The sequence below is a fragment of the Anopheles ziemanni genome, chromosome X (assembly GCF_943734765.1).
Source record: "Anopheles ziemanni chromosome X, idAnoZiCoDA_A2_x.2, whole genome shotgun sequence".
Lineage (NCBI taxonomy): Eukaryota > Metazoa > Arthropoda > Insecta > Diptera > Culicidae > Anopheles > Anopheles ziemanni.
Genome location: NC_080707.1, coordinates 16,994,055 through 17,014,706, shown reverse-complemented (window position 1 = coordinate 17,014,706; position 20,652 = coordinate 16,994,055). Strand labels below are relative to the sequence as shown.

The 20,652-nt window shown below is 48.2% G+C and overlaps 1 protein-coding gene across 1 annotated transcript in view; it reads right to left on the bottom strand.

Moving 5' to 3' along the window:
• The window catches only part of LOC131291204 (uncharacterized), a 37,169-nt gene extending 19,718 nt beyond the window's left edge, over nt 1-17,451 (bottom strand). The window contains exons 1-4 of the mRNA XM_058320396.1: nt 16,956-17,451; nt 16,161-16,838; nt 16,061-16,130; nt 5,531-5,878 (exon numbers count right to left, since the gene is read on the bottom strand). Coding sequence (XP_058176379.1) covers nt 5,531-5,878; nt 16,061-16,130; nt 16,161-16,838; nt 16,956-17,451 — 1,592 coding nt within the window. The remainder of the gene's footprint in view (nt 1-5,530; nt 5,879-16,060; nt 16,131-16,160; nt 16,839-16,955) is intronic.
• Nucleotides 17,452-20,652: the final 3,201 nt, after the last annotated feature.

Sequence of the window (20,652 nt, the reverse complement as noted above, 5' to 3'; positions counted from 1 at the left end):
AAAGATGAATGATAAAATTGGTAATTTTATTTTATATTCCACATTTTGATGTAACTTTTAGAAAGTTGATACTACATTCAAAGGAGTTTAATACTACTTTCAAAACGTTAAATTATCGTTTAAAGTATCCGGTCCACGCTTTCGGGTTCTCTATCATCTGGCCCTTTTTAGGAAATGTATGCCGACCCCTGGTCTAAGCCCTATATGTTCATTTAATTGGCACTGTTTGAGTTTCAGCATTCGGGAAATACAAAAGAAAAGCCTGCAGCCTCCGGTGCTCCCACAGTGTTGACGAAAATATTAAATAATAGAGAGCAAACTCCGCACGGACGTGTGTGTGTGTGTGTACGTGTGCCTATAGTGACGCAAGGCAGTGGGTTAGGAAAAGAGCGGACAATATGTTGACCGTTGGATAAAACTGCACGCCATCAGGATGCCTGCGATGCTGGTTCGACTGTGTGCGTAGGACCACCGCACACGGGGTAGTGTTCGTTGCAGTTCGCCCGTTTTTCGCAAATTGGTTTTGCATTGTTTGACCTTGAAGCTGAGGATCTCGTTGACTGCATGGTTTTTACAATCGGACACCCGCAAACACGGGGCAAGCATACACTGTCGGATAGAGTGGATTTTAATCGCTTTATCTAAACCAACAGCAACAGTCCAGCCGTGGGATGTGTTCATCATTACAAGTGCCGGGTAGTTGGCAACCCAGCTTCATAGCTCTAGTAGCTAGGATCAGGTCTTTTAATCGCCTGGTTACGTATGCAGAGTAAGACCCCGGAGAATAGTTAGCTGCGTTAGGCTTTAAAATTCGGAGTCCAAAGTGACATACCCGATACGCCGGGGTTAGTTCGAATCTCCGAACAAGTAACGCATTCACGTTACGAAGTTGGGGCCACACAGGTGCGAGTCGGCAAGCGGTCTGAGTACCCCCTACACTGTTTGACAGGGTTCGGCATCCCTGCACGCAACTATGTGTCACCGCTTCGAAAACACTTAAATCGCGGGAAGCTTCCCGTATGAGCCTGTCGCCTGCGTGTGTAGGTGTCCCTGCCCCTTCCGGAAGGGCAATCGATGGTACACGCTGTTTTGGTGTTGCTTTACTGTTGAATCGCCTCTTCACCCCTACGTGATATACTTTGTTTGTACGATTTATTTTCGCCTCTTGCATGGCGGGCCGATAACGAAATGTTTCGCCTATTTTGGAGTGTCTGTCGCGGCCTGTCGTTTTGACTCGGCGGAAGGGAATGGGCAAGGCGGCAAAAAGGTAGGCTGTGTAAACCTTTTCGAGACTCACACAGGCGCAGCCTTACGCCCGACTGCACCGTTAACCCGCGCGCTTGCCGTCCCTAGAAGGTGTTAGAAAAGTGGCCGCTTCAGAAAAGCTGGAACCGCTGAGAGGCTGATTGAAGATGGTTGAAATTGGTTTGTATTGGCATTGTTTCGCCGGGCGAATTTCTACCCGGCGTGTGGATGGTGAAATACCGACGCTCGTGGCTATTTGGTTAGCTTGGTACAGTTTTTCGCTTTTGCATTTTTAAAACTTTGCCTTCGATCGCGCACATTTTTTATTTATTTTGTTTCATTTCACCAAATCAACGTTGGGTAGCTATACAAAACCCGGTGCCATCTCTTTTTCCATGCCTTGTTTCTCGCTCTTCCTGTCCTGCTCTCTTCATCTATCTGTGCTGCCCTTATGCACCACATAGAAACACATTCTCACAAACACATGTATTCACACACACACACACGTACTCTATCAAAAAAGGGCTTGATGGTCGCACAGCATGGGAAGGAATGGGCGAGGTGAGCAAACGGGACAATATTCCTTCTGGCCAATTAGTGGGAAATACGGAAAATGGAAAACAAAATTGCCGAAAGCCGCGGGTTTGGCAACTAGCGAAATGAACGATGGATGGAAGAACCACCCTAAACTACATCCCGCACAAGCGAGCGGGAACGGGACGATGACAAACAATCGGTTTGATACTTCCCGTCCCGTTCCGGCCGCGCGGGCACCGTTACTTTGCGTTCGTTGCCGCAACATTGGCCGATTCGCCACCACTGGCGTGACTCTGCCTCTGGGGAAGGAGAGTTCTATTCAGCAGCACCACTGGAAAGCAAAATCACCTTCTTTTCCTCGAGCAGGCCACAGAGCTCACGACGAGCCTTTTTTAATTCGTACGTACCGATTTTAACGTTTCACAGCGGTTCGCGTTCGCGTTCGCACCAGAAGACACACAACAGGCAAGTAAGTGCGCAACATGCACGTCGCCACGATGTTCTGTTCGGCTTGGCAGTGCTTTCGGTGCCGTGAACGACCAAGCGGGGCCAGCTAAAGCAGCTCAGCACATCCAGCTGCTAGACCCTTCCAACCAACAAACCAGGGTTCACGAAGCCAATTGAGGAAGCAAGCCAGCAAACCAGCACCATTCAGTGGGTCCTGCTCTTAATCACACACACACACACACCCTTTCTTCCGCGAAATACATGCACACAGCCCTAGAGCAGGCCGGACTGTTGCAGATGCGTTCTGCGTCCCGTCCGCAGATCTCGCGTAAAAATATTGTTACTTTCAATACACACAGCTTCTTGCGGAACAATCTGCTTTCCAGTCCTTCTTTTCCTCAATCTGGCTGTCCCGCTCTCTATTGGAATATCGCGTTCTCATTTTATCTCTATTAACCCTCTCTTTCAGCTCCGCATTAACTCGATCCAGTAGTCAATGTTTACCTCATCTTCAATAAGAGTCTGTTTCACTCTCATTTGCTTGCCATTACTTTTTCTGTCACTCTATCTTTCTCTCTCTATTATAGTGTAGGCACTCTCCTGCACTTCCAATGAGATCCCTGTTATCCAAAAGTAATAAGACACCCTCTCATCCTCTTTAAATTATTTAAAAAATAACATGGTACATCCAATGTCGAAATTATGTTGAATCTGAAATGCTTTATTACTGTAAGAAACCAATGAATTATCCAATTATTGTGGAGTAGTTGTACAAACTACTGCGTACACAAAAAAGTTACAGGGTTTGCCCAGAAAGACTTCCAACGAGCTGCATGCCACAAAATCTGACAGCTACAAATGTTCAAGTGACACATCAGCTCCACACTTTCGATGCTGTCAGTCTCACAGCATACAAGAGATGTGAAAGAGACCCTAGAAGTGCGCAAAAGACAAACACAGTATACGACGCAAAATTGCCAGCTGAGTTCCAGTGGCAGGATCTGGCCGCACGCTGCCGGTCAAGTGTGGGGCCACTGGAAGTTTGAGATCCCTTTGATCGTATCAATGTGTTTATAACTGCGCTTTGTTTACTGCCCCAGTAACAGTTTCCATGGGCAACGCAGGCACTGTACGTACCACTGATTATGTCATTCGTACCGTTAGCGTTCCCCCCCTCTTCGACCCTTTAATTTGACCACAATTATGGAAGACAGTGTTACATTATTTATGATATATAAAACGATTGAGGACGTTAACAACTTTTCACAAAGAAGCGCAGTTTAATTCCAAACTTTATCGATTGAATATGGTAACAAATATTTTTTAATTAACTACATCACAATTTCCTTACTCTTATTTTTCGTTGCAATCACTTTCTATCTTCTTCCCCTATGCTTACGTTAAGCGTTTTAAGGCATATTTGTTATCTCTTTCGGCATCACTCACGAGGCACAAGTGACTCACTGGAAAGGATTAACACTCGGATGCGCATGCGCCAGTGAGCGATGTCTTTCAAAAATATGCACACCTTCTCTTTCCCATCTGACGTCTCTATCGTACACTCTCACTGTATCTATCTCTATCTAGCTCTGGGATCCTTTTTCACATATACCTTATTCGTTTTCGCATAAAGCAAAAACACTGTAATTTAAGGTTTTATCAAATACCATCTCAAGAAAAGAAGAAAAAAAATACTTTTATGAGATCAGAACCAAATCAAAACAAGGTAAATTCGCATTCCATTCGCTCCAAGTAAAAATATTTGTATCAATGCAAGAGAGATTGTAAACTCTGCTAACTTTTTCCAAACCGTGAGAAGGAAAACTCTCTGCCCTCCTCACTGTTTGTAACCCACGGGAGTGAAAATGGATCCAGTGTGTGAGAGATGTTGATGTTAGAATTAGAATGAAAGACCGATAGTGTTCTGCGAGACGTCCTATTTCCCGAAGTTGTGTAAATAAAGATTAAGGGCTGAAATAAAATATCAATTACTTAATTAAACGACCGGCGGCACGAAGCCACAAACGATCCATTCATCCACTTTAGGACTTTTGTTTTCGCCCATCGCCGCCCACATGATCGCTGATCCGTAACCTAATAGCGTTATCGATGTTTGTGAGATATTCATTTTAAGATAAGCTCGCTGGAAGCGTCCGTGTAATTTTGAAACCCACCCAGGCGAGGTCGGATATCAGATCCGTCCAGCAAGACAACCGCATGACAAAAAGGGAGAATTGGTTGTTCGAGCTAATTATATTATTTTTGACGTTTCACTTGATCTACATCGTTTGGCACAGAGATTCGTATCGTCTTGGGCTGGGAGGTTTCAACGAGACATATTTGTTACGGCTACAGTAACGAATCTCAGCCGACCACACACATAGAGCAAATCATCTCCCTGCCTTTCCTTCTCTCTTTCTCTGCCCCTCCGCCAGCCGCTCCACCGGTTGCCGGTGCTCCCGCTTCGTTGGAGGCAACATAATTACACAGTTCCGGTCCAATAGGCCGGAGTTATGTCAGCAGCGAGGAGTGCAGCAATTGTTGTTCGCAATTCTTCTCATCCGGTAAAAGAAGCACCGGGGAAGCAGGAAAGGGGGAGGAGGAGGGTGGCGGGCGATTTTCTCGTATGGGAAGCTGCCACAAGATCAGTGAACCGCGGAGCATAACAAAAAAAACACACACACAGACACATACCAACCCATTCAAGTACCCCGAGTCTATGCGCTAGCGCTGCTGTCGTCGCTCGTCATGTTATTTATTACCAGCCCAAAGCTCGGCCGGCTCAGGATTCCTAACAGCGCAAAGTATTAAATGCACGATGCTGAAACTTCATACGCATGGGAAAACAATGCAAAGGCCCCGAAGTCAGCCCAGAACCGGACTCCGTGGGCCAAATGTCCGAAGAGCGTGTGAATCTCTCCATAAGACCTGTCCTGCCGGACTGAGATATTCGAAAGAGTTCATGAAGGCGCTCATAAGCTCGAATATTGTGTAATACACCCAACGTCCGTTTCAAAACTCTACAGCGTTATACCTCATGGATATGTTCAACACAAACTCCGTCGATCGTTTAATGATGAGTTTTTACACCTGGAATCTACGCCTATATCTCCGAACGTTTATAAAGGTCGATTGATAAAGAATCACTCTATGTAATGCTATCCTAGTGGTTATTTCTGGTATAACTCAAAATCTTGGTGAATCTCTGTTGAGACTTCAATAAATGATGTCTTATTTCACAAGTTCTTATACTTGCTTACGCCAATGAGCACATTATTAGGTGCCAGGAGTTCCTACTTACTCTTCCTGGAGCTCGATGCCACTGTCATCGTGATGTCCTATGCCTGTACCGCCGTCCAGCGGGTGATAACCGCCGGGAAGGTGCTGCTGATGCTGCTGCTGCTGCTGGACCACATGATATTGATGGTGATGGGGATGATGATACGCATGCGCTGTTGGATAGTGATGGTGGGGTGCGGCACTTGAGCCACTGCTGCCGCCACCGGCACTGTACAGGGTCGTATGTCCGGCGCCGGCTAGTACGGCCGGCGATTGGAAGAACTCCCGCTCGGCATGCTCCGGCAGCGGGGTCGGTGTCTCGAACACTAGTGTTTCCACCATCGAACCCTTGGACGAACCGAACGACACTCTGCAGAAAGAGTAGAGAAGGTAAAGGTTTTCATGTTAGTGTATGTAGATTTGATTTGGCAGATTTGAATCCTCACGGACAGCTTTTCTAACTCCTCTTTTTTATTGATTGACTGTCTAACAACGATTCGAACCCCAAAAGAGTAAATGAGTAATTAAAAGAGCCACTAGTAGTCACAGATATTTGAAACCCAACATAAGATTTGAATCCGTACAAGAAAATGAATCTCAATCCTTAATCAGGGGTCCGAATCTCAAACAGGAATTTGAAGTCCTCAAGAGTAAATACAAGAATAAGAAAAGGAGGGAAAATGTGTTAATGGTGTTTTTGGCAAAATCCCAAATCCAAATTCACTTATTCGGCCTTCCTGTTTGAGATTCGAATCCCCGTTCGGGTTCGATTCCTTGTTACAGATTAGAATTTGTGTGGCGACTAGTAACTGTTTTGCTCACTCTTTGGGATTCGAGTACCTACTCTACTACTGGAATTGTGTGAATAGTGACTCTTTTATTTACTAGTTAACTCTTTTATGATTTGAATCTCTGTATAGAATACAAATCTTTGAGGCTATAACTTATTTTGCACGTTTCAAATCTTAAAGGAGTAACTAAAAGATTCGAGTCAACTTGGTAATTGCTCAATATGATTCAAGTCTCTAGTTATTATTCCCATCACTAGTATGTAAACCTCCGCACGCGCACCTGTCACCATTCGGGGTATCATATCTCGCGCGACGTTTCTGACTTTCAAAATTTGCCACAAATTCGGGACAGAAATTTGATTGCTCCGGTAAAGGGAAATAATATAAAAAATATATTACCCAAACGCACAGCCATTGATTTCCCGATTTTCCACCCAGCTCCGCCTGCCTTACGCCCCCTTTCCATCGCAAGGCGTCCCCTCAACGCCGCCAAGAAAATTGCAAACTGCGCCGCAAAACATTGAAGCCGTTCGAATTTTGCTGACGCACATACGGCAGGAAAGAGACAGCGGCTCGATGCTTCGTTGCAACCCCCGGTCAGGTCCGGTTTGGCAGGTTTATTCTAAATTTATCTTTATCCGAATTCGATTCCCCAAAGCTTGCCCATACCATCGCAGCGTCGGGTGCGTCGTTGCAAGAAGTATGAGAAGCAGTTCAAATGCAGTTCAACCGGGTCATCCGGGGAGGCCGTTGGAGGCATGAAGAGAAAGGAAAGGGTGTCAGGGGGGTGGTTAAAGCGCTACCCAAACTTTTCTCTCCCACCAAAGTGCAATCTTCTATGCGAAATATGAACAACAACACAGCTGGCAGCCTCCCTCGCCTCGATTGTGGAAGCGGATATTTTTGTTTTCTATTTTAAAAAGGTTCGACACACGTATAAAAAAAACACACACACACACAAATGCATAAATGGCGATCGGATCGGTCCATCATCGATCCCCATCAGCAGCTTCCGCAGCGACGCGATCGAGACACGTTGCATCCACGTACGGAATTACACTGTTTTCAGGGCCAATTCGTCGGCATCAAGCTGCTCTTTGTTGGTAGTAGGCAGTCAATTGCACGTGCACGGTTTTTGTTTGGTTTCGTTAGAAAGCACTTTGGGTTTGTTAAGTTAAACTTTGCCATTATCGGTAACAACATTGGCGCGACAACAACGCGACATTTTATCGTCGCGCCAATGTTGCTACCGATAATGGCAAAGTTAAACTTAATAAGCCCAAACTGGTTCCTAACGATGCCAAACAAAAACCTTGCGCGTGCAATTCACTGCCTACTACCAACAAAGAGCAGCTTGATGCCGACGAATTGGCCCTGAAAATAGTGTAATGAACGAGCTATATCTGACCCGGTGCGAAGACGCCGCATCGAATTTCAAACCGTTTGCGCACCGAGCATGATGGTTAATGCGTCGGGTACCTACATCACGTGTGTGTGATGTGTGCCAGTATGCCAAGTAGCGAAAGTAGGAAATTATGAGGTGCAAGTTAACTCTGAAGTGCCGGTGGATGCTCACAGTGCTTTATTCACTGTTATTAGAGATAACAGGATAGTACTCCAAACATCTAGATCCAAAGAGCAGATATTTAATACTAGCATTGTTCAATAGTTCTATAGTTATCCCCATTTGATCCCTCTATGGATCTACACTACAAGACATCCAACCTACGTTTCCGAATCATAGGAAGCTTGCCCTATCATAATCCGTAGTTTAATCAGACGGCTCAGAATGGGATGAGCACAATACAGGCAGTACAATACTCAGACCAACCTGAACTCGGAGCGTTACACTGTTTTCAGGGCCAATTCGTCGGCATCAAGCTGCTCTTTGTTGGTAGTATGCAGTCAATTCCACGCGCACGGTTTTTGTTTGGTTTCGTTAGGGAGCACTTTGGGTTTGTTAAGTTTAACTTTGCCATTGTCGGTAGCAACATTGGCGCGACAACAACGCGACATTTTCTCGTCGCGTCAATGTTGCTACCGATAATGGCAAAATTAAACTTAATAAGCCCAAACTGGTTCCTAACGATGCCAAACAAAAACCTTGCGCGTGCAATTCACTGCCTACTACCAACAAAGAGCAGCTTGATGCCGACGAATTGGCCCTGAAAACAGTGTATATCAGATTAAGTACAGTTTTTCTACTGGTACTAGGTATTGGTTCCTAGCATTGAATCTGAATCCGAATTACCCAACTCTAGAATTAGGATACAGAATTCCAGAATTCTAGCTAGCAAGTATAGCTTCCAGGACACATCAGACCATTTTGGCGCACTCCACCTTGTACAGTGCTCAGTCCATACTGGAGTCAGAGCGTTATACCAGATTGACTCAATGTTTTGATTGCTTTGGCACCGTTTGTCTACTAGCACCATGCAATGGCTCCTCGAGCTGCCGTACCAGAAAGTCGGTCAACTCCTAGACTGCGTCTTTCACTATAATGAGCGTACCATAACCCCTTTTTAGTCCGTTTGGGGTAAATTATCCCACGATGCTTCGAAACCGGCGGGAGACGGGTCCCCAATCGTGTGCCTACCACCGTGACCATTAACAACCCCGTTTTCCTCGGCGCGCGGAGAACTTTCTCTCGCCGGCGACGACAATGACTCCCCCGCGCGCGCCGGCGGAACGGAACAGCCACCAAAAAACCAACAAATCGATTCGTTTCGACTACCTCCGCTCCAACGAGGTTTATAAACGGTGGCCGGGACCGGCGGACCACTGGATGGCTCGTGAAGAAAGCGCAAAGGCAGGGTGGCGGGGGGGGGGGGGGTGTGGAGCGAGAAGAAAATTAGACAGTACAATCCATGCTGCATAAAGTGTTCGATCTCACAATGTTTTTCTTTCTTCCTGCATTTTCCCATTTATTCTTTCCCTGCTCGTTGCTGGTCTTTCACAATCTGCCGTTTTTCCCCGTTTGAAACATGTACGTTCACGAGAAGCGGCACGTCCATCTTTCTTTCACTGAGCTAACGCGAAGCGCGAGTGCAGGAGCACGTTTACCCGGCTCAAGAGCGAAATTTGATCGCCTTCGAGCACACATACACACACACCATATTCCGATGTACCGAAAGGCACAAGCTCAAGCTCAAACGGATAATCGATCATCGATTAAATCGGTGAGCGGAAACTTCAAGATGGTTAGGCGAACACGATCGCACAACAAATGATTGGGACGATTTCACAAACCCCAAACACAAATAGTTTGGATAAAGAGTCAAGATGCAGATCACCGAAGACTTAGCTGCAATCAGCGTGACCAATGGTCGTGACCACCAACAGCCGTTGTACGGGTAAATTTTGTCTCGATAGCTGATGTTTTCGTCTCTAGCGTACCTATTTCTCAAAAGGTGCATCAACATTTGTCACCCAGGCATATCATTTTGACATGGTTGGCTCTAACGCATCTACTTTTGCCTCATATTCATCTGCTTTTGATTCACGCCGAGTGGCGGTGAAATCGGGGATATAAACATATTTTAAACGTCACTTGACTTCAGGTGACATTTTGGCGGCTAATTTATTGATTGTTGATCCAGTACTGAACTTTTGTTGTATATCCTCTGTCTTACTTAGAGATATCCTCCTACCTATCTATCTATCCTCCTCTTACTTAGAGACAAAACTGGATGCTTTTGTGACAGTCGATTCTTGTATCAAATTTGATGCGTCATATCTTCAACAAGGGTGGGTTAGAGGTGTACATTAGCGGCAATGGATGTAAAGTCTCTAGTTCGATCCGTTTAGAGACCACGAGGGCGTAACACAATTTCGCACCGGATCATTGAGTTCCAGCAGTTAGCGCATCGGCCGCTAGCGTGGGAGTTGTAAGCCCTGGCGACCTCTGAACGGTTTAATACCATTCATCCCCGGTAGCCAGCCTGTGCCGCACGGCACGCTGACACCGTGGCTTTCGATTGGCATCGGTTTCTCCCAACGGGCTAGAAATGGAGCACAACCCCGCAACGTAACACGATCGACGGACGGTGGCGACGGTTTCAGCGAGTTAAGAGAATGGTAATTGAAACTAATCGGTCGCAACTGCACCAAGGCAGGCGAGGGGGCTCCCATTATACCCATTATTGATGACGATGATGAGATTGCCGGCGAGCGCGACGCAGTAGCTGCCTATGACCCGGCCTGGGATGCACTCCGGATGCTGATGCACAGCTGTGACAAACATCAGCCGCTAAGAGTAGTTCAATGGTTTGCCCGAGTCATGCCAATAGGCGAAAGTCGCACGCGGGATGGTTTCCAGCAGAGGAACTGGGCAGACACAACGTGCACGTACTATCCACAATTAAATCGAGATAGACGACGTCCATCAGCGTTCACCGCCCGGCACCGCGGCCTCCTCTCTGTCACTGCAGCTGGATCGTGTGTGCGAGTGTTTGCGCACCTCTCTCCGGCACCAGAAAAACCAGTCCCAGTCGGCCGAGGAGGCTTTCTTCCGGCGCCGCTGCTGAGGAGATGATTGCCGGCTGTTGAGCGCGCCCTTCCCGTCCAAGGAGGTACTACTACTTCTGCTGGGATCAGGCGGGAAAGGTTGCTATAATTTGCACAAGGGAAAAATAGATTCATCACCGTGATACCTCCAGCGAGCGGCGGAGGAGATTGCACCGAAGCCTTTCACAAAGTCGTCTCCGGCCCGAGAAACAATTCCCCCTCAAAGTCTTGCTGCCTATCCCTGCCTATCCCTTGAGGCGGTAGGACATTGTACCAGGAGTACGGCTCGAGTCTAGGAAGAAAAAGCGAGTGCATCGAGCTGGAGGGTCATAGAAGGTGTGTGTGTTTTGGGGCGCGAGTGGAGCGGAAAAACGTTCCACTCACTTGGCGAAAGCAATGTATGTTTTCCATCCCTTCCGAGCCCTGCCCCCGTTCCGCTACGCCGGTGTGGAAATTATTTCCCCTCAGCCATGGTGCGCAGGTTTCCGTGACGCTTGGCAACGATTTTCATTGACGCGATGATGCGCCTCGGCAGCGATCGCAAATGGGCGAAGACATTGCAAGCAGAAGGTCAATAGCTTCATGGTAAGCGCCGTACAATGTCCTTACCATCATCATGCTACCTTCCAGCAGCGGTGCATCATCGGGACTGATGTCAAATCTGTCTATTACACCGTTCTCGAGTGCGAACATTCAATAGAAAGCGCGAATTCGACTAAAGATGGGTGTAGTAGCCGTAACTGGAACGTAAACAGAACAAATAATTGAGGTTATCATGAGGTTACGACACGTCTGTCAGCTTTCTCGACGTGACACGTCAAACTCACATACAAACAGTAGCCAACAAATGAGAAATGCGAAAAATGCCCAGCTAGAATTTGCCATTGCCAAACAATGCATGAAATACGCATAGACATATTGTAATGACTGTCTTTTATTCCGTTGAAGTGGTAGATTCCATTCGTCTTCTAGTACAATTAGAACGAGAGTTTAGGCGGATACAAAACTACGTGGGATAAGCGTCGTGAAAGCTGACAGATCGTGTCGTTATCTCATGATAACCTCAAATATTCATCGCAAACTATCACTTATTTCGTTTCACTTCTCATTTTTCCTGTTCAGACATGTTGGTTAGTTGTTTAACATCATTTTCATCGATAATTTCACTATCTTACTACCTGCTAGATGACGTAAATGAACTACTAGCAAAGCAAAACAAAATGTACAGTGACAGGTAGCTGATGTTGGGGCAATATATACCTTCCGCATGTCAAACACATACTTTGTCGTTATCTTTTGTAGCTTGTTTTCTCTGTGGATTTCAAATAGACAGGAATCAAATCTACTTAGGGTGCATTAAACACGTAATCGAGCTAATTTATGTTTCGTTGAAACTGAGCTACTTTGACTAGCGTTACTCCTCGAATGTTTGTGCTCGAATGTGGAGACCTTGTAACGATGCTGTTGTGTTCTGTCGTATAAAAGATATGGTTTTATATGCATGTCACCGTAAGCTCAGCAACTCATATGTGACACACAATACTTAACGCTTGCAATGTCAGCCGGATGGTTTATTGCACAAGTTTCTGTGAGAGTATCTACCATAAGTAGACCTTCAGATGAGACATTTGCCAAATTCTCAAAACAAAACAAAAAACCAATCCTCATCCATTGAGTGTGAGAGAGGGTGTTGAAGTTTACTACAAAAAAAAATTAAACTAAAGCAACAGAGAGAAAGCGAGGTGGCAGCCAGGTCGGCCATGTGAAGCAACATGGCTCCAGCAGCGCCGGTCGCATCGTTCCGGCGACCTTCGGGTCGGTCCGCTTTGTACCATGGCGAGAACTCGAGACCGTTATATTGCAATCGGAGCTCGCGCAGCAGCAGCAGCAACGTGTTTTCCAACGGTAATGATCCGTCTGTTTTTTTTTTTAGAGCCCGGTTTTCTCAATCCAAAACACACCGTAAACACACGCACCGGTGTACGGGAGAAGCTCCACCGAGCAGACTGCAAGCGGGGCGTGCAAACATTACAAAAGCTCGATTTGTTTATTTGTTATAAGGCGAAACGAAAATGTTTACCGAACTGATGCAGTAGCATTCCGTGCGCGTTTGGCAACGCTTCATTCTAGCTTCGCTTTCACGCTAAACTTAGAACTGTGTACCGGGACGAGTTTGCTGGAAATCAATATCGAAAGGCTGTGGAGGCAATAGATGCAACACAAAAATGTGTAATTTAGTTCCAATTTAACTCCACGCAAAGTTGTTGCCACCTATCTTTGCCTCTAACCCACCAGTGGATGAAATCACGCATCTGAGTTTGTCCCTAACTCATCCGCTTTTGGCTCGTGTGCATGTGGGTTTGTCTCTTGATTGCAATTTTGTCCCTATCCAAAAATGTGATTGTTTGGAATGAATGTAAATATGAACATTATTGTTTGTACTACACATGATTTTAGGAAGCTGCGTTCCAAATGAGACAAAATTGTTAACAAATGAAAAGTGTGGTACTGATCAAAAAATTATAAATATACTGCAGCGATTTGTAAACAAACAAAACCAACTGACGTTTAGCAGCTATGAAAATAAGTTTATATCTCCAAATTCACCTCTTCTGTGCGGATTTCGAAATGCGTAATCAAAAATTATACTCGGAAAACCAGTGAAAAGTCGATGGTAACAGTCGATGGTAATTAATTTTTATAGTTGTCATTATCAAGGAAAACCTTAATTGTTCTTTTTATTTTGGTTTTTATCGCAAGGGACAAAAGCTGAGGAGTTAGAGACAAACTCGGGTGCGCTAGAGACAGAAGCTGATGAGCTATTTCAAAACTTGGTGCCTTAGAGACAACAGCACTAGCTGTATACCGTATGCGTGATAATGTTTGCACCATCGCACTAAGCTGGTTGCAGGAACATCTTATGTACTAGTCGAAAGATGTGAGTCCATCCTGAATACCAGGCCAAGGCGTACTCTAAACGTCAACCAAGTATGACAAGTCTCCGTAAAACATTGATCAATTTTTGTAGAGAACATTTGGATCTAAGATACACGTTGAGGAACTGCAGTGGACGATAATGGCCACAAATGGCAACTCAATCGAAGGCTTACTTGCTTAAACACATTGACAAATACTTCGCTTCAGAACAGAAAACAAACTACTTGGTTATTGCTAAATGGTGCTAACATTATCACGCATACGGTAGATTGACAGTTCAGAAAGAAGTAGTAAAACCGATAAGCCACCCCTCTCAACTCTAGAAACAAATCCGCTGTGTGGACGGTGGTATTGATGATTATGGTCGACGCTAAACGGGACTCGTTCGAAGCATCCGCGGTGCACGTTGTGTCACCGTGCTCTAACGGGCTTGTCACCCGTCACTGACAGATATACAACGTGGGCTTGCATAAGCGCACCTTAATGGAAAAACAAGTCGGAAAATTAGAGCCAATTAGAGCATCATCGGCTCGATGGTAAAGGCATCTATCGTTTCCGCTCGCTATCGACTCCCGACTCCTATCCCCTGCCGTCGGATGATATTGTTTTCTAAAATTTGCGCACATGCCGTACCGGTACCTGGGTGGTGGCTTACCTCTACGGAAAAGGGGGCCGCGAGAGGCGCGCCGGTTATGTAATAAATGTGTTCCCCCCTCCGCCGTAACGTCACAAACACCACCCTGCGGGGCGAAGGAAAAACATTAAACAGCAAAAGTAAACAAACGCCTGGGGGTTGATTTATGTGCCCCGGTGAGGTTGCCTTTAAAGGTACTCGATAAATCTTTGATCCCGCGCGCGCGGTGGAAACCTCCGGAAGACCGTGCGTCCGAGGGCTGTGAACCACCGCACTGTTCCAGTAAATCAAACCGAGTAAGGCGACACCAAAGCGGAGCCTGGAAGTGTTCGTTAAGAAAACATCCTGTTGATTTTCCCTTCCCAGGCGGTGAACTTTGAAATGGGAAACTAAGTACACAGAACGTTCTCCGTGGCGCACATTGCAAATGCGACTGGCAATAGGGCGAGGTGATGGAATCGCTCCCGTTCGCTTCTAGAACGTCTAAATGACGTTCCGGCTTTGACGTTGACCTTATACCACCTACACCAGTGCAATCTCGCAAGCCTTGATCACACCGCCCGATTTAATTTTCTATTGCCTGACATCACTAACTATCGCCTCCGTCGTAAATCGCGTCAGCTCGCTGCCAATTCCACGCCATTTGTTTATTATACACCCAACCACGCCCCCCTTCTCTTCACCCTCCCCCCATTTGCACACTAGAGTGAGAAAAAAGTATATCTTTTAAATTGCACACAAAATGGCAACTGCACTACGGTGTGTGAGTGTGTGTCGTGTCCTTGAAATTTTACTACCGAATAGTGTCGCGTCCTGACGCCGCGACGCGCGCATCCACGAGGGCAAGGAGGGAGACTGAAGAGATGCTGATTGCATCGCACCCTTCGCGTGTGTGTGTGTGTGTGTGTTTGGTGTGTGCGCCACACGACACGAGCGATGCAGCAGCGCGCACGATGCAGCTTGTGGCATCGTCGTGAGTCAGCGCCGACCTTGAATCCTTGAGCATCTCGGTCGGTCCACGCCTTCGTCCGAGAAAAAAAAAAGAAGTTCGTCCTGGCTGGCGAACCACCGATGCGACATCAAGATAAGGAGTACACCATGAGATCCTAATCAGCCATGCAGGGAAAGAGACTAAGGGGCAGTAAACAGTAACGAGTATCCTTGGATCGGTGAAGGCTGCACCATCTAGCTGTATGCAAGTCGGGAAGTATCATCTCGGTCTGTTGAGAGGCATGTGATTTGGACTACTGCCAGCATTGCGGCTAACGTCGACATCTCTCTCTCTCTCTCTCCTAAGTCTCCTGAGACCCACCCGATTACCCAATCGTGGGTCAATCTGGGACTAGAAGCATTTCTGTCATGTGAATCTTTCGACGAGAATCATTAGAGAGTTGGTTCCACATGAATCGTTCGAGGCTTCAAATGTCTAGACATTCATGAATCGCTAAGCTTTAGGAAATCTTGATGATTCGTCCAAGAACCCTAAATCTCCAGGATGCAGGAGTCTTCAGGAACCTTCCAAGGTTCATGAATCTCCGATGTAAAGAATCGGGGTCATTCAAATCTATACAAAGAGTTACTCAGAATGATGAATCCCACTCAAAATGACCCAATTATAGTAGGTAACGGAGCGCTGCGCTTACTTCCGAGGAGATTGTTTGAGGTGAACATTGGCTAAACCTACCTTTTCAGTGTGACGTTCTTGTTGCCGCCGAGTTTGTTCAGCTTCACCTTCTTGCCACCGGTGTTCGCACCTGCCGCACCTGGCTCAGTGCCCCCTCCACCACCACCACCACCACCCGTTACCGAATCCGAGTCACTGCCGATGGATGCGTCCCCACCGGACACTCGGGCACTTTCACTAAGGTCCATCACTTCGGCACTGTCACCCCGTCCGGTGGATGTCAGGTTACCGTTCAGACTGTTCATCGCTCTGCTGGTGCTGCTGTTGCTGTTGCTGCTGCTGCTGCTGCTGCTGTTGGTGGAGTGGCTCGCCAGCAGCTCGGTGGCGGTGCCGGGCTCGGCACCAAGCACCAGGTCGTCGACGTCGTAGTCACCGATGGTCGCCGGTTGCTTACCGTTGCGGCCCCACGGCTGCTGCTTCTGCTGGTCGAGGGTGCCGCCGCTGCCGCTGTTTCGCAGATTGTTCGCACTCACCAGCAGCCGGTGCTGCTCGTCGTCGTTCTCGCCGCTCAGCGCGATGTAGCCATTGTAGAAGCCACCGGTGGCACCCGTGTGGCCACCGTTCCTGCCACAGCCGTTGCTGCTACTGCTGCTGGTGCTGGCGCTGGTGCCGTTACTAGCAACACCGGCAGTTCGAGAACCACTACCACTGTTCGTATGCTTGAGAACGCTCGCGAGCTTCACCGAGGTGGCATGGTTACAGATGCCGTGCGTCTTACGACATGGTCCGCCGTTCGCCGCACCCGCACTGCCCCCCTTGGCGACGTTACCGTTATTCACTAGGATGAGATTGTTGAAGTTTTTATCACTTTTCACCACGTTGCGACTCCGGCGCTGGTTGACGACTCCATCGACCGCACTGCCGCCCCCGCCGCCGTCGTCGTCATCGTCGTCGTCGTCGTCTTCGTCGTCGTCTTCAGCCTCGCCAGGATCGCCGACCAACAGGTTCGTGCTCTCATCCCACAGGCCCTCCACGGCCGCCTCCGGCTTCCTGCGGCTGCGGCTGTCAGCTGAGCCCGCCAGCAACAACACCTGATGCGACGGCTGATGCTGCTTCCTGGACGGGCCGCCGACCTCGCCGGTCCCCGAAATCAGCTGATACCGATGGCTGGCGTTGTGTTTGATAGTTGGCTTGATTATCGACCTCGTTACCACGGGCGCGTTACCCGACACTCCTCCTCCTCCTCCACCCGCTCCGGATGTGGAGCCTACCGCCGGGGTACCACCCTCCGCCGAGGACGACTTGGGCTGAGTACCAGTGCCGACACCACCAGCACCAGCGCCGCCGCTGCCGGTGGTTGTTGTTGTGGTCAGATTGAGGCTGAGATTCCGCGCTGCAGCAGCCGTTGCGGATGGCGGCTTTTCCTCGACTGGCAGCATGTAGGAGAGCATGATGGCAGAGTGCAGTGAGCGCGAGCGCGCGCGCTCGGTTGCAGCTGCAACTGCGCTCGGGCGTTCCTGCTCCCGCCGAGCAGCCGAAAAACACACCGTCCGGAAGCGGAAGCGGCACGAGGGTGGAACGGTGGCAACCGGGGAGGGAGGGGGGGTGTATTCTTCAAGCGACGACGACGTCGTTTATCGAACGTTCGGTGAGTATTTAGCAGGCTGCGTTCTCACACACACACACACACACACCTCCCACGGGGGCTCGGAGCTTTCGAGCTCAGAGACACTCGGCCCCCCCGCCCGTCTTTCCTCCCCTACCAAAAACCACAACTGTAGATGCACCAAACAGACGAGCTAAACGTAACGACACATCATCAATGTTGATGTTGTTGTTTTCTGCTTTCCTTGCCTTGCGACCGCCTGAGAACGTAAACGCGCAAATTGTTTAGATTGGGTTTAACTGCGAGTTTCCGTACGCGATACACACGAGCAATCAGGAAGGACGGGGGTGGGTGGGGGAAAAGGATGCACAACACGGGTGTGCGCGCGCGCGCGCGCCAAAAACACTACTCCACTCCACTCCACACACACACACGCACGTCGACTATGAGTTAGTGTGGGTGGGTGTGTGTGTGTGTGGTTGACCTAAAATTTCCTTCCGTTTTTGTTTTGTTTCGTGTTTGTTCGGTCGAGAGGCAGCCTACGATGCGATGTAAACAAAGGCGACAACACTGCACCTGATCGTACGGCACGTCAACAACACGGTTGACACACGGTTTGTGTTTACGTCGTGCACGTGCAGGGTGGTGGTGATGGGTCCCTTCTTCCTTCCCGGAAGTGGCCACTCGCGTTTCCTCACCTCGCTAAAAAACTATCCGCAACAACGTCGCGGCACCACCCCTTTGTACTTTTCTACTTCCTATTCCCTTCCCCCGAACCGGGGTTTTAACAGCAATCTCGCACACATTCTCGACATCATCAACACTTTGCTGGAGCTAACTTTCGAGACGCTGAACGGGAAATGCCTGAAAATATATTCGAAACGAAATGTGGTGTTTAGTGCGGCCTCACGCAGCCGAGTTTGACAGGCGTTGTGGGCACACGCCGGTTTTGCCGAGCCTTCCTTTGACGGACAACGTCCACCGAGAGTGACGTTTGGAATACGCACTTCCTCCACACGACGCCACGGGAAGCCCCTCCAGTGTTGGCCGGAGTTGTCTGCGAATAGGGAAGGAAAAGAGAGGTGGAAAACCACATCATTAGCTGTATTAGAGTCGTATAACCTTGGTGGTGCCCTGCTGGCGTCACACAGCACAACCGATCGAAGTAATTAATTCTAATCACATTAGCGCGCGCCGGGAAACCGTGCGTTGCATACCTTTAGGAGCGCGACCACACACACACACACACACACACACAAACACGCTCCCGCAAAAGGCAGAGTGTTTATTGCGCATCACAATTTGTCCTCGCGGAACGCGGGAGCGATGACGACGATGACACGGTGACAGGGAGAAAATTAGGGAAGGGGAAGTTCAGTTTTTCCATCCATTTCCATCCAAACACACGCACACACACACACACACACACACAGGCCCCAGTGGCGGTGGTGATTCCTGTTCGATGCCTGTTCAAGGGCACAAGGTAAAACTGTTCCTTTTCGGCCACTACAACACACTTTTTTTCCCCCCGGTTTATTTCTTTCTCTCGCTCGCCATTTTCCACTCTCTCTTTTCTAGTGCTCACTTCGTGGTTTTGTTGTGCGCACTTTCTCTCCGTCTCCGTCGAAAGGACCTTTTTCGAGCTGTGTCTGTTCGCCCCGTACCTACCCCGTGTTCCTGGACACGATTATTCCAAACACAGACGCCACACACATTTGGCAGTCCGTAAAAAAAAGGCTCTTGTTGGTTATACTTTTTATTTTGATGGACAAAAAGGAAATACACGACGCTCCTCTGGGAGTGGTAACAACACGCCGCTGCACGCAAATCGACGGTGGAAAAGTTACGAAAACAAACAACAGGAAGGGGAGGGGGAGAGGAAACACGCACGCACAGACACACACACGCAACGGGGAGGGGGTTGGGTTCGAGGGAAAACCACCCGAAAACGGTTCACGGCGAAACCGGCTGCGAAAAGGGAAAGGAAAAATCGATTTTCACCCTCGCCCGCGAAAAGAAAAACCTGCCACATAAACCACACACACCCCCACGGTCCCACACACAAACACACAGGCACAATCGGGTTTCCACCGTCGTCCACCGTCACCGACTTTTCCGGCGCCCCGGATGTTTTTCGCTTTTTCGCTTTCCTTCCTTCCCCTCCCCTCCCCAAAAACCGAACCCGCGATTCTTCTTCTGCTACTCGATTCTACCATTTACACCGACGCCGGAACGAATGGAAAAACGATTCGTTCGGCGCTGGGAAAGAATTTTCCTCCGCTCCAACCGTGATCGGAATGCTTGACATGAAGAGCGTACGATGGTGTTTATTGTTCGGGGGAGGCGTCAGCATCAACCGAGGGGGAAAGGGACGCATTTTCCAACCGCGATCTCCGAGATGTTGCACTCCAATGTTTCCCACAACTACCCACAAACACATGCATACACAAATCGGGGAATTGTGCCAATGCCTAATGGACGCGATTTGAGAGCTCCGCTTGTTTCAAACCTCGTTTGTTCGCCCTGAACACGATCGATCCTGCGCGGGGCTCGTGTTACAACAAGCTGCAACAACCACCAAAACGGTTCACCTTCGGAAAACCGGCTGACTGGGAAATGGAACTCCAAGCCCCAGACGGTGACTGCATGAGACGATCGTTCTAAAATCAGTCCCACCGCCCCCTCTCTAAGAAATTACAACAAAAAAAAATGTGTAAAAGGGCAACAAAGAGCTGTCACCTGGTTTGTTTTTTTTTTTGTTTTCCAAATGTTTTTAAAAAACTGACTGACGATGACAGTCCGAGGTTGTGTTCGAACAAATCCAAGACATGGTACAATAAATATTCCTGACGCCTCCTAGGAAAAACTAAGTGCAAGGTAATTTTGGGCGAGAAGAAAAATCCTCTTACACACATACACACATCGAAGCGCAACGAAAACACAAGTGAGAATAGTTTTATGTTCGCTTGACGGACTGCGTAAGGCGATGACTTACGCCGTTCTTATGACACCCTAGAAAATCGTCTTGAGCACACGTCCCGCAACA